The following is a 15,395-nucleotide window of genomic DNA, read 5'->3' as shown; positions in this document are numbered from 1 at the left end:
ACAGAGACAGCTCTAGTCAAGATAACAAATGATCTTCTTCTTGCCTCTGATCAAGGCCACGTATCCCTGTTGGTGCTTCTTGACCTAAGCGCAGCCTTCGATACAATAGACCACAATATTCTCATAGAAAGGTTAGAAAACATGGTTGGAATCACAGGGACAGCCCTATTATGGTTCAAATCTTACTTAACGGAACGTTATCAATTCGTAAAAGTAAACAATCTAAATTCAAATTATTCTAAAGTAAGATTTGGAATTCCACAAGGCTCTATTTTAGGACCATTATTATTTACATTATACATGTTACCGCTAGGCACAGTTATAAGAAACCATGACATTAACTTTCACTGTTACGCAGACGACACACAATTGTATATTTCAGCCAAGCCCGATGACAAACACAGATTAAAGAAAATAGAGGACTGTGTAAAAGACGTGAAAGGCTGGATGTTGCGTAACTTCCTCCTTCTAAACAGCAACAAAACAGAGGTCCTGCTTTTGGGTCCAAAAGTGACAAGAAATAAATTATCAGACCTAATTTTAAATCTAGCTAACTTTCCAGTTAAACCTGGTTCAGCAGCAAAAAATCTTGGTGTCATAATTGACCCGGATTTATCATTTGATCAACACATAGGTAGTATCACTAGGACAGCTTTTTTACATCTTCGCAATATTGCTAAGATTAGAAATGCCTTATCCCTCCAGGACGCAGAAACATTAGTACATGCCTTTATTACTTCAAGGCTTGACTACTGTAACGCACTACTGTCAGGATGCACCAGCAGCAATTTAAGAAAACTTCAACTAGTTCAAAATGCTGCAGCTAGGGTCCTCACTAAAACTAGAAAATTTGAACATATCAGCCCAGTTTTATCATCACTTCATTGGCTGCCTGTTAAATTCCGCATTGACTACAAAATTTTGTTATTAACATATAAAGCTCTACATGGGCTTGCTCCTGAATATCTTCAAGATACAATTTCCTATTATGAGCCTCCACGTTTACTCAGATCACAGAATACTGGATTTTTAAATGTTCCCAGAATTCAGAAGGCCTCAGCTGGGGGAAGAGCCTTTTCTTATAAAGCCCCCCAACTCTGGAATGATCTTCCAGAAAATGTTCGGGACTCAGACACAGTCACAATCTTCAAATGTAGGCTAAAACTCATTTGTTTAGTTTATCATTTGGTAGCTAATGCTCCCCCATAGATAAAGGCGGCAGATCCGGGGGGTCCATGGACACAGGGAATTATAGTAAACTGAGACGCTGGTGCTGTCGTCCCGCCGCTTCTCGCGATCACTCAGGTTTGTTGACGGTGGAGCGGAGGGATGCCAGTGTTTCAGGATGCTCCCGTGTCTGTGTGTCCTCCTGGTTCTCTCCTTTTAGTTAATGCTGTCATAGTCAGATCTGCCAGAGTCATTAGCCACACTCTGGAAATTTTCATATTTTCTACTTTACAAACACAAAACAGTTCAAAACTAATTCCATCCCTTTACATCTTTCCGAGTAAACGACTGCCCACCTGTCTGTCTGGACACTGATGGATGACTGTCGAGATCCTCCTCCACGCTTCAGACCAGCTGCCCACGCTCCAGCAACCACCAAGTGCCTTGAAGCTGTCCCTACACTGAAGTTCTCATGGACTACTAACTATCATCACCAGTAGATTGACCAGAGGAGGATGGGTCACCCCTTGTGAGCCTTGGTTCCTCCCAAGGTTTCTTCCTCAGCTGGGGGAGTTTTTCCTTGCCACTGTCGCCCCTGGCTTGCTCACTTGAGGGTTTTACATTTGTTTTTACAATTCATGTCAAATCTTTGTCTTACTGGAATTCTGTGAAGCTGCTTTGTGACAACATCAGTTGTGAAAAGCGCTATATAAATAAATTTGATTTGATTGAGAGGCACCTGTACTTATTCTCAGTTTTGAAGTCCACAGTGTATTTCCACCTGAAGTCAGTTTACAAGGTTAATATTGGTATTATTTGGCAGCTTCTAATTTGAATATTTTGTTCAACCTTAAAAAAAAACCTGCCTATGTGAGGCTGAATTTAGCTTTTGAAAAACAGGTCTCATTCCTCAGTTAAAATACACAAACTGCTGACTTTACACCTTTAGTACTCCTACTGCTCACATTGTTACATTTAAAGCCCTTGTGAAAGACTACACTGATTAATATAATGGTGTATCATGCTTGTTTACCATGTCTGATGTAAAATTAGCTTGAGACTCAGACTTAAGTTGCACATAGGTTTCTCCAACAGTGACTTCAGGCTCAAGTTGAGACTCTACCTCCAATGTCTAAAGACTCGACATATACTCCAAGACCAATAATTGTATATTTTTCGTTTGGTGTTTGGTGACCGGCATTCAGTTCCTTCCCTGCCATGTGCTCAGCCATAAAAAAAAATGCTGACCATGGCAGTGGTGCTGGAACTGAGCCTTTTGTCATTAATTTTTTTTATTTTATAAAATATACAGTTTCATTAATCATTTATTGTAAATTTTTGCTGGATTTTAATTTATAGTATTAAATTTAGAAAGCCTATAGGCTACATATTTATTTATAATTATCTCTTTAATTTAATATACTGTATCTTATTATATCTAGGTGTATTTTTACAGATGCTGTTTATTTTTAACTATATTTTTGCAGCAAATCATCACTTACTGAAATAAAAGAACTATATTTTTATTTTATTTGAACTTGGTGTTTATTGAAAATAATTTTATTAAACAGGCTGTATAATGTCAACTAGCAACTGGGCCAAGGGCATCTCTGCCACAGCTAATTCCCTGCATGTGAGTTACTGTGTGCAGACATGCTGTCCTTGATTGTTCCACAGCTCTGTGAGTCAGAGGCAGAGTGCAAAACAGGCAAGGAGTGCAAAAGCACTGCAGTGCTGCAAATGATCCAAACTCAAATCACATTTCCTCTGTAGTGGTCCTGACTACTGAAGAGCAGGGTGAAATTATGTAAATTCAGCTCTTCTTGGTCCACACTAAATTTGTGATTTGATGCTAAATTTTAAGTTTCTCAGTTTCATTAGGCACACCAGTGAAAAACCTTAATATTACAATAGATTCTCATCTGTTTTGATGAACGTACAAGCAATAATTCCACTTCAATAATAATAATAATAATAATAAGTCCTTTTCTTAGTGTTCTCTCGATGCTTCTTCCTCATACTCTGAATCTGTGTTTTTTGGTTTGGTTTCCTCAAATTGTGCTAGGACCTGAAATTATGTAAAGCTTGTGTGTGACAAAAGTTGTACCAAAAACTAAAATAAAAAGCTCTATAAAATTTTTTTTTGAAATAGAACTACATTAATAACCCTATTAAAATGAAAATAAGAAATGATAAATATGGATTAACTTGTTGCATTCGATTTTTGCACTGACATGATATGCAAGTCAGAGACTTGGCAACAATAGCAGTCTGAGCAACTGCAGAAGAAGCAGGCAACGTTAGGCAGCAACTAGCAATTGGGTTCAGTCAGTGGAGGTAAAGCAGGCTCCCCACAGCAGACTGCAGTTAGCTAGCATATAGCTGTGAATCACAACCAAGATTTGAAATGTTTTCAGCTAAACACAAAAGACCATTAAAAATTTTGTCAAACAGAAGGGCACATGTCCTTGCCTAGAACTGATATCACAGACATAGTCAGAGACGCAGACACACAACAGGAATGTAAACAAGCAAAATTTTTTACCTCCTCCATACGATAAGACTCAAAGACATAGAGATAACTGCCAGGACGACCTACAAGCCTACAGAATCAAAGAAGGACAGAAATTACATTTTGTAAAAAAGGAATATTGTTTAAGACAATAATATATGGACAATGTTGGACACTTACCTCCCTCTGAAAAAGGCAATATATATAATGGGTGTGAAAGCGTTCACAAACTTCAGGATAAAGGTTTTGAAGATCAGCCTTTCCTCAAAGCTCTTGTCTGTTTTTGGCACCTCTGAGACAGAAATACATGTTACAGTTAGATAAAGAGCAAGGGCACTTGTTGCTATGAGCAATAAAATAATTAAGTAATACTTTGCATTGCATTACAAATCAAATAACTTACAAAATGAGTAAGCTAATAAAAGTGATTGAAGAATGTTGCTATCCCACGGCAGTGTATGACCAGGCTGGTGACCAGCATGAGGAGGAGGCTGTTGTGGCTTTGTATGGTTGTTCCACATGCTACTGAGGCAGTTTGTTAAATTAATAAATTGTTGAATTGCCAATATGTCTTGTTTTTTCAAACTTCAATCATCCAGTCCACCAAACACCAAACAAATCAATGGCAGGATAAGCTGTTTGGCATTGGCAGAGAGGATCTTGCAAATTTTTCATGGGCGCAACCCACATATTCAGCTCAGCTGCTCATCCCGCAAATGCATGTTCCTTACAAATGTGGCACCATTTAAAAGGAAAATTAAAAGGCTTTCCAGTGGTATAAGATTTATTGCCAAGAAGCATTGTTACAACAAAGAAATAATCTACAAATTTTAAACACAAATTTCCTTACTTTTTATGCTATGTCTATATACTTATACCAAATAAATAAAACATATAGTAAATATAAAACATTATATTAATTGTTAACATTACAACATGTTATGTAACATATATTATAATATATAATAATTATTATTATTTACTGTCCTTATAGTGTAAACACAAATTTTGTTTATGCATCAATTAAAACAATATATAAAACAAACCATGTGTATCCTCACTGGAATTAATTATCTTCCTCTAGGAAGGCTAAATATTTGCCTCACTTTCTCCCATACTCAGTCTTTCAGATTGTTTGTTTATAAGATAAGTTTTCAAAGGCTGCCACTCTGGCTGTCTCATCTTCCCACTCTCTGATTGGTGGAAACCCCTCAAGCTTCCATCACAAATGACTTACCTCTAATTTACACCTCTATCAAATTGTTGTGTCTTTTAACCCCAATCTAAACAATCTGGGGGTGGTCCTATAGAAATGTATTGTTTTACATTTGATACAGTTGTTTGAAAGTGTTTGCAGGTTTGTCACTCTTAAATGTTTCAAACAAATTCATCAAACAAATTTAAATATTAGTCAAAGACAACACAAGTAAAACAAAATACAGTTTGTAAATGAAAGTTTTTATTAGTAAGGCAGGAAAAAATTCAAACCCACATGGCCCTGTGTGAAAAAGTGTTTGCCCCACAGTTAAAACATAACTGTGGTTTATCACACATTTTGTGATTACTTGAGTTGTCTTTGACTAATATTTAAAATTGATTGTTGATCTGAATCATTTAAGAATGACAAACAGATGTTTTCACATATCCTATCCCACTCTTCACCCTGCAATATTTGATTCAAATCCCTTTCCCATGTCTTCTTAAGAGATAGTAAAGCAAATTTGCCTGTATTTTGAATCATCATAGAATAATACACTGATGTTTCAAGACCTTTTCCATAACATGCTAATATATTATCTAGAAAGTCCACAACTTGAGGAGCTGATAAGATTTAAAAACCTTAAAAAGTAAATGATGAAGTTGTAAATATCTTAAGAAGTAAGATCTCAAAATGCCAAATTGTTGTACCAGGTTTTCAAAATATTTTAGAACGTCATTATGATAAAGATCACCCCGTGTATGAATACTCTTTCTATCAACTCTTTCCAGTGGAATGAGGTTCATCCAAATACTCAGAGTTTAAATATGGGTCCATATCAATTAACTTTAAGTGGGATATTATTTGATGTATTTTTACTTCTCTGGTTAAACCGGTAGAAAAATTCTGCATTGGTGTCAGGATTCACGGAGCGGACTGACGGAGGCGGACGCATTTGCTAAAACACGGTATTTTAATTATAATGAAAGGAATAACAATACAACGACAGGAAACAGTAGTTACAACACAACACGAAATGAAACTAAACTAACACTTAGACAGACTAGACTGGGGAGCGAAACGACGAAGAGAGAAACTACAGAGACAGACAGATAACATGACTGACATGACAAAAGAGAATGTGAACGAAATGAACGACAAACAGGACGTGAAACAAGAGGGCTTAAATACTCACACAAACGAGACACACCTGGACAGATAACAAGGAGGACGGGTTAACAGATGACAGACGAGGAGGCGGGACAAAGGCGGAGACTAGAACATAAACAAAACATAGCCATGTGCAAATAAAGCACATGGCGGGGACAACAGACATGACAGGACGAAGGCGTGACAGATGCCCCCCCCAAGAACGCGCAACTCCCGGGCGCGTACTCCTAAACCCCCCAGGAGCTGGCACTGGAGAGGGCACGGAAAACAAGACAGGACAACAAACCAACGGGTGACAGGACTCAGGACAGGACGGGAACAGACACAGGAGCTGGGGACACGACAGGACCGAATATACGAGACGGGACATGGGACATGACAGGAGACTGACAAAGGGGAGCCACAAGAGACGAGAACGGACTGGACAGGACAGGAGTGGACACATGGGAATTGACGGGAGACTGGACTGGAGACAAGACAGGGGACTGAACGTGGGACGGATACGGAGACTGGACACGTTTGGGGACAGAAGACTGGACATGGACAGGTGACAGGACAGGGGACTGGAATGGAGACGGGACTGATGACAGGACTGAGTGCTGAGACTGAACGGGAGCAGAGACTGGTGACAAGACAGGGGTATGTGACTGGACAGAAGACAGGACAGGTGACATGACACTAGACGGATACGGAGACTGGACTGGAGACTGGACAGGGGATTGAAAGGGAAACTGGACCGGAGACAAGACAGGTGACTGGACATTGGACGGATACGGGAACTGGACGTGAGACAAGACAGAGGGTTGAAACAGGGACTGGACAGGACTGACAGGGGACTGGACAGGAGACGGGACTTGAGACAGGACCGAGGGTTGGAACGGGGACTGGACAGGAGACGGGACTTGAGACTGGACAGGGGTCTGAAACAGAGACTGGACAGGGCTGACAGGAGACTGGACTGGACTTGGTAGGGGAACAGGTACAAGGACATTTACAGGGACTGACACAAACACAGTGACCGGGACAGGGACAGAGACAAAGGCAGACACGGGTACAGGGACAAGGACAGAGACGGGAACCAGGACAGGGACTGACAAGGGAACCAAAATAACAGGGGGGTGCCCAGGACTGGCTAATGTCTGTGTGGCAGTCTGAGGAAGCAGCCTAGGCACAGTTCTGGGGATCGGCCCTGAAGTCCTTCGGGCCGACCTACGGACATGGGCAGGGGAGGCCGTAGCCACAGTCACGGGGACAGGAGAGGCCGTAGCCACCGTCACGGGGACAGGAGAGGCCGTAGCCACCGTCACGGGGACAGGAGAGGCCGTAGCCACCGTCACGGGGACAGGAGAGGCCGTAGCCACCGTCACGGGGACAGGAGAGGCCGTAGCCACCGTCACGGGGACAGGAGCGGCCGTAGCCACAGTCACGGGGACAGGAGCGGCCGATGCCGCCGTCACGGGGACAGGAGCGGCGGGTGCCGCCATCAACGGGACAGGAGCGGCGGGTGCCGCCATCACGGACACTGGAGCGGCGGGTGCCGCCATCACGGACACTGGAGCGGCGGGTGCCGCCATCACGGACACTGGAGCGGCGGGTGCCGCCATCAACGGGACAGGAGCGGCGGGTGCCGCCATCACCGGGACAGGAGCGGCGGGTGCCGCCATCACCGGGACAGGAGCGGCGGGTGCCGCCATCACGGACACTGGAGCGGCGGGTGCCGCCATCACGGACACTGGAGCGGCGGGTGCCGCCATCACGGACACTGGAGCGGCGGGTGCCGCCATCACGGACACTGGAGCGGCGGGTGCCGCCATCACCGAGACAGGAGCGGCGGGTGCCGCCATCACCGAGACAGGAGCGGCGGGTGCCGCCATCACCGAGACAGGAGAACCTGCAACGTCCTCCTCGGAGGCAGGGGAACCTGCAGCGACGTCGTCCTCGGCGGCAGGGGAACCTGCAGCGACGTCGTCCTCGGAGGCAGGGGAGCCTGCAGCGACGTCGTCCTCGGAGGCAGGGGAGCCTGCAGCGACGTCGACCTCGGAGGCAGGGGAGCCTGCAGCGACGTCGACCTCGGAGGCAGGGGAGCCTGCAGCGACGTCGTCCTCGGAGGCAGGGGAGCCTGCAGCGACGTCGTCCTCGGAGGCAGGGGAACCTGCAGCGACGTCGTCCTCGGAGGCAGGGGAACCTGCAGCGACGTCGTCCTCGGAGGCAGGGGAACCTGCAGCGACGTCGTCCTCGGAGGCAGGGGAGCCTGCAGCGACGTCGTCCTCGGAGGCAGGGGAGCCTGCAGCGACGTCGTCCTCGGAGGCAGGGGAACCTGCAGCGACGTCGTCCTCGGAGGCAGGGGAACCTGCAGCGACGTCGTCCTCGGAGGCAGGGGAGCCTGCAGCGACGTCGTCCTCGGAGGCAGGGGAGCCTGCAGCGACGTCGTCCTCGGAGGCAGGGGAACCTGCAGCGACGTCGTCCTCGGAGGCAGGGGAGGCGCGCGTCGCGCTCACAAAAACAGGAGAGGCGCGCGCCGCGCTCTCGAGGACAGGGGTTTGTGCTGCTCGCCGGGCTCGCGCTGGAGCTGTAAAGGGTTTAGGGGGTTTCACAGGCGCACCCATTAGATCACCTCGAGGTGCGCCCCTGTTAGCCTCAGACCTCAGAGCTACTGAGGTGAGGCTAACAGCCCCTACCCTTAACGCCCCCCCAAAAATTTCCCCGGACCTGAGGGGGTAATCCTCCAGCGAGGGGGGAACTCCAGCACGGTTCTTCCGCCGACTCTTTCGACTCCTGCTGGCGCAACTACTCGATTCCCGAGTCGACTCCTCCGCTATAGGATCCGGAGCAGCGCCAGGCAGGAGCTGGAGCCGGCGACTCCATTCCGAGGCCGCTTTCAAAGCCTCCCCCACAGGATCTTTGGGGCCTGTGCGGAATGGAGTCCGGCGAACGGCACATCCCTTGAGATAATATTCCGTGCTAGCTGCGTCCTGTTGGTCGTTCATTCTGTCAGGATTCACGGAGCGGACTGACGGAGGCGGACGCATTTGCTAAAACACGGTATTTTAATTATAATGAAAGGAATAACAATACAACGACAGGAAACAGTAGTTACAACACAACACGAAATGAAACTAAACTAACACTTAGACAGACTAGACTGGGGAGCGAAACGACGAAGAGAGAAACTACAGAGACAGACAGATAACATGACTGACATGACAAAAGAGAATGTGAACGAAATGAACGACAAACAGGACGTGAAACAAGAGGGCTTAAATACTCACACAAACGAGACACACCTGGACAGATAACAAGGAGGACGGGTTAACAGATGACAGACGAGGAGGCGGGACAAAGGCGGAGACTAGAACATAAACAAAACATAGCCATGTGCAAATAAAGCACATGGCGGGGACAACAGACATGACAGGACGAAGGCGTGACAATTGGTAAAGTTGGAGCTATGACAGACTGCCCTCAGGGGGCATTGACCAGTTAATTAACTTTTTGAGATTAAAGGCATAGTAATAATACAATATATTGGGAAGTCCCAGCCCCCCTTTAGTAGCTGGTCTTTTTAGTTTACTATGATGCATTCAGGGTTGTTTATCATCGCACAAAAATGTCTTTGTTACTCTGTCAAACCATTTAAAATAGGACACTGGGATCTCCATTGGTAGAGAATGGAGGACATAATTAAATTTCAGGACACAATTCATTTAACCTTAAGTGAAGGTCATTCACTTAACCTTCCAAGGACAATTTAAGGGCTGTCCATCTATTAACAAAAGATATATTCTATAATAATGGATTAAAATTAACTGAGTATTAAAATCAACTGAGTAGGGCATAAAATATCTATGTATTTAATCACTTGCTTGGGCCATTTAAATACCCCTGGGCGAAAAGCTGTAGCAGGATACTATGCTGTCAATGAGAGCACTTTCGACTTAGACTGTCACATCCTGGTCCAGTCCTGTCTGTTTTCCCCACCATGTGGTGTGCTCATGTAGCACATAGCCCTGTTTGTTGTTGTCCCTGTCTCCGCCCTTGTTCCGCCCTAGCCCCACCTTAGTCCTGCCTCTGTCTCGTTAGTGTCTCCAGGTGTTCCTCGTTTGTCTTGTCCTTATATTGTCCCTTTGTTTCAGCGCTCCCTTGTCTGGTGTGTGTAGATATGTGTTTCACAGTCTCTCTGTTCTCACATGTCTACCCCGGTTCATGGCTCTTCCCTGTCAGTCCTTGTTAAGCTCTGTTTAGTTAATTTTGTCTTTACTACCCGTGTTTATTTTGATTCTGTCTGTGTTAAATAAAATTCCTTGCATTTACGTCCGTCTCCTCGTCCTCTCAGGAAACTTAATCTAAATAATCTATGCTCATGGACACAGACAAAAACCATATGTGGAAACCCTGAAAGGTAAGACATTCCTATGTGCTGCACACACTTAATAACATATGCATATATGGACAATAAAATATACTTCAGTCATCTTCTAGTCCTTCAGTGGACACAGAATGCTGCCCACAGGACGCTGTTGGCTGGATATTTTGGTTGGTGGACTATTCACTGGGGGTTTTAAAAACACTAACAGGACTGCTGTCTGATCCACTTATAACACTACAACCTACAGTTCCACACCACCGCTATGTCTGTGTCATTGCAATGCTGAAAATAATCCACCACCAAAACCATCCCTCTTCTCTGGTGGTCCTGACCATTATAAAACTACAAAATGCTCCTGTATGGTCAGTAGGACTCAGAGAATGACAGTGAATGTAGAAGCAAGGAGGTAGTCATAATGTTTTGGTTAATCGGTGTACATCTGAGAAGAAATATTTGCCTCAAAATCATAATAAACCCACCGAGCTCAGTGAGCCAGCGAGCGACAGCACCATAAACTTCATCCAGGATCAGAATCACCACCAGGTTTATGATGGCAGCTGTAGTTTTAACGGTTAGCTGTGCGTTGGAGCGAGTAGTTGGATTGGAGCTCATGTGCAGAGCTGCTTTGGTGGAAATTCGGTACAGGATGACTCCAAATACAATCGCAAATGTCACACCAATCTGAAAAACAGCATTTAATAGTGACTTTAGTAGTTTTGCAAAATATAGAAATTACATCATTTTGTTTTTTAAAAAAATCTTTTTATACTATTTATAATCAAAATCATTTCAGCCTTCCAACATCATTTCCAAATCTGATAGAAGAAAAACTATATATATATAAAAAAAATTCAAATGGTCTTTTACTGTTTTCATATGTTTGTCTATATTTATCCACCTTATTTTGAAACAAGAAAGTAAGCAAGGCTCTTATTTCCTTTTTTTGTGCAGGACTTTGCTGTGTTAGTTGCATTAGCCTGAGATAAAATTCTTTACCACATACACAGTGTTTTACTGAGCAGAAAGATGACATGATGAATGACAGGATGGCACTATGAATCTGTTAACACTGTGTAGCTACCAGAGCACAGAGATTGTCAGCCTCTCAGTGGGAAAGTCATTGCACTGCTGAATCAAATCAAGACAAATGTTTAAATTAATTAATATAAGTCATTAATATAAACAAAATAAACCTTATTTTAATGTAAATATATGATTATGGTTAATAATAATTTAAATGCTTCAGTTATGTATTATTAAGTATTATTTCAAATATTTTATTACTTTATATATTACTATTATTAAATATACATATGGTTGCTTCATTGTTTTCAGAGCATTAAACTATTGCAGAAGAGCTGCTTCTTTTTTGAAATGCTGAAAAGGATTGCAACAAGTACAAGAAGAACTTCTTTTTTATCCTGTTATCCTGTTATTATCCAGACTGCATTTAAGATTTATTTCTTTAATACTCTGCAATACTGTATAGGTTGGAAAGATCCGGTTGGACATTAAACAGAGAAGCTCCTGTAAATTTAATTACCCAAGGGCACATGTATATATAACCTCATCTGATCCTATTAAAAAATTAACTCTGGAAACTGAAACCAAAATGTTGCTGTGATGAATATCTGCAGTAAATGTTTAATCTAAAGTCCTGCACAAAATAACTTGAATGAAACAATCCCATCACTATAGGAATAGATAATTGTGTCACATTTTTCAGAAATCTCTATTAAAGATCATTTAAAATAACACATGTAGAAACTTTAAGAACATTAAATTTGAGGAGGGAACTGTGTGTTGATGTGTGTCAGTTCTTGTAATTTTGTGTGCAGATATTCTGACTTACCATTAACAACATCATGAAAATGTTAGCCATGTAAGCTGGATATCGGTCTTTACATGTCAGCTTCTCATCCTGTGACTGGAAGAAAGAAAATGACTGTTTAGTTATGATTAAAAAATAATAATTATACAAACAGAATTGTGTGGATTTCTGGGACAGTATACAATAAGTACATATTGTTATTGTGATGTATTTGTGGTAAAAGGTAATGGAAGCACTGCATGGGAAGTTGATATGAATTCACGGATGGCGGACTGACGGAGGTGGACACAAACGTTAAAACACATATACTTTAATTTAACAAATCAAAGAAACAACATGACATAACTAGGAACATAGCAAAACCAAACAAGAACAAGACTAGAACTTAGCAAAACAATATCATACAATACAACATGTCTCAGGGAGTGAAACGAGAGCGAGAATTACACAAAACAACCTGACTAGGAAACAAACAATACAATGACCGATACCAGGAAGTGACACAAGGGGACTTAAATACATCAACAGATGAAAAACACCTGAAACGGATAACGAGGGTAAAGGACAAGGAGGCGGAACAAAGGCGGGACATGGGTGGAGACAAGGACAAATAAACAGAGCCATGTGTAAAATGAGCACATGGCTAGAAAAACAAACACAGGACATTACAGGAGTATAAATTCTATTTATTGATCACTCTGTCTTTATAAATACATGTATAGCCTAACCCCAAACAATGATTGAAAGTCTAAACAATTAAATAAAAGTTTCAGTTTAAATATAGTTTTGATGATAGATTTCACAGTTGCAATCCAGAATTCAGAGATGAGCCTATAGCATTGTAGCACAGTAGATAAAATGGTTTGTATTGCCAGGGTTGGTGTTTCGTTCCTTCCTGTGTTCTGTTCCCATTTGCTTTAGTCTGGTTGTCTTGTCTTTGTTCTAGGTGCTTCCTTGTTTTGTTTATATTATACACGTGCTTGCCATTCTCATGTTTTAGTAGTCACACCCTCAGTCATGTGTCTGAATCATACCTAGGTGCTGTGTGTTCCCTAATGGTTTATATTACCGGTTGGTGGTTTCTCATGTTCCTAGCGTCTGTTCTGGATTTGTATTTGCTGTCTCCATATTTCTGACTCTCTGTTATGATTTGTGTTCATGGTTTCCCATATGAAAATGTTATATAAAAACAGATATGATTCTTATGTGTATTTTTCTCAATAATATACCACATAAAATCCATATTAAATTCATTTATTATCAGACATATATGCCATAAATACATTAACACATACATGAATAAACTATATTAAAATCATATAATGTCCAGCATTTGTCCGAAACCACGTGAGATTTTACAAAGTTGCATAAAGGATGAACATAAGAAAACTAGCCTGGTTATAGCCTGTATCTTCCTTGGCTAAACTGTAAATGAGGGCCACTCTCAAAGTACCCCAAGTATACAGAAGTTGATAAAATAATATAAAGGTGCCAAGGCATATATGATCAGACCCCTCATTCTCCATGATTAATATATGCTTTACATTTTTAATTTTAATATTTTCAACTTTTAAGATTTGTGTTTAATGTTTGTAATTTACTTAATGATTAAAAAACATTTTTAATGCATAAATAGTGGAAAAATATCTTTTTATACCTGTCCTCAACTTCCTGTCAACCTTATGATGATATCTGTTGTCATTAATCCTGTGACTTAGTTTCATTACAAAGGAGAATAGCATGCAAGGAATAGTAAGCCGGCTCGTTTTCTGTCAGGTTTGAAGCATGTCAACCCTGTTACCCTTAAATTGCACAAAAAATATTGAAATATATGTCACATATATATGAAAATGTTATTAAAATCTTTGTTGAATACATAAGTAGCCTATGTGCTTCATCACATTGCTAGCTATTGCAGATTTAGCATGCACGTTGTCAACCTTGTTACTGTCAACCTGTTGCTTTTTTATAACAGTTGACACTAGGGCTGGGCGATATACCGATATATTAAAATATATCGAGGTAGAACAGAGTGGGCTATAGGTTATCACCTATATCAATATTTTACGTTTTTAAATTCTAAATCATGTACAGGGCCATTCTGTTCTCTCTCTCTCTCTCTCTCTCTTTCTCTCTCTCTCTCTCTCTCTCTCTCTCATACACACACACACACAAAATGGAGCCAAGTATCACAGAGCATGAAAAAGATGAACAGCTGTTTGGTTATATGTAAATGGTTTGGATTTTACCAGTGAGATGAGTAGCAGAAACTGCTATCTGCAGGGAATGTCGAAAGGAGGTAGTATCAAAATGAGGGAGTACTCCCAGCCTATTTCACCACTTACAACAGCAGCACACACTTCTGTATGAAGCTGTTAAACTCTGAGGTGCTGCTGCTACTGTTCTGAAGTATTCACTAAACCAGTTCAGACAGCACTGTAAGCTTCATTAGCTAACGCTGTGCCTTATGAAAATATTTTGCCTTGACGGCATGTATATATGGTCAAATTGTATATCGCCACTCAGCTAAAAAAATATTGAGATATTAATTTTGGTTCATATCGCCCAGATCTAGTTGACACTATTGAGTTGTATCCATGGCTGGGCCACAAAAGGCCTGAGTATATATACATAAGAGATGAAAAGAATTGTTTAAAAATGCATTGTATTTAAATTATTAAATAAATTTTTACATTTAATCTCTGTACATGCAGATTTCAATGGGATAGAACCAGACAATACAGGGTACACAGATATGCTGACCCTGTTAGAAGGCAATGGTATTTAAAGAAAGAGAGGGAGAAATGGAGGCAGAACAGTTTGAAAGGAAAAAGAAGAGCATTTCTGAACTGACTGAGAGGGAGCAGAGGATAAAATGCAGAAGATTGAGATTTGCACAGCAGAAGTGTCATATGAAGGCACAAGTACATCAGCTTAAACAGATAGAATTAATTTATAGCAAATTCAGGCAGGGCATTCAAGGTCAGAATCTGGGTAACACATTAAGCAGATTTCTAGTGCATATAGTATAATGCCATAATGCCAGCATGTGGTATATCATCAGAACTCAGTTATAAAACCATGTGGAACAAGGTCCTAGAAGCTATAATTATAAGAGCAATACTTCTAATGTTTGAATGTATATATCTAA

The 15,395-nt window shown here is 41.7% G+C and overlaps 1 protein-coding gene across 1 annotated transcript in view; it reads right to left on the bottom strand.

The window, feature by feature from the left end:
* The window catches only part of LOC136674116 (anoctamin-1-like), a 307,702-nt gene that overhangs the window by 127,127 nt on the left and 165,180 nt on the right, over positions 1-15,395 (bottom strand). Inside the window, exons 17-20 of the mRNA XM_066649985.1 lie at positions 12,266-12,340; positions 10,893-11,094; positions 3,860-3,971; positions 3,713-3,770 (exon numbers count right to left, since the gene is read on the bottom strand). Coding sequence (XP_066506082.1) covers positions 3,713-3,770; positions 3,860-3,971; positions 10,893-11,094; positions 12,266-12,340 — 447 coding nt within the window. The remainder of the gene's footprint in view (positions 1-3,712; positions 3,771-3,859; positions 3,972-10,892; positions 11,095-12,265; positions 12,341-15,395) is intronic.

Source organism: Hoplias malabaricus, chromosome 17 (genome assembly GCF_029633855.1).
Source record: "Hoplias malabaricus isolate fHopMal1 chromosome 17, fHopMal1.hap1, whole genome shotgun sequence".
NCBI classification, from domain to species: domain Eukaryota; kingdom Metazoa; phylum Chordata; class Actinopteri; order Characiformes; family Erythrinidae; genus Hoplias; species Hoplias malabaricus.
This window is presented reverse-complemented; position numbering and strand designations above follow the sequence as displayed.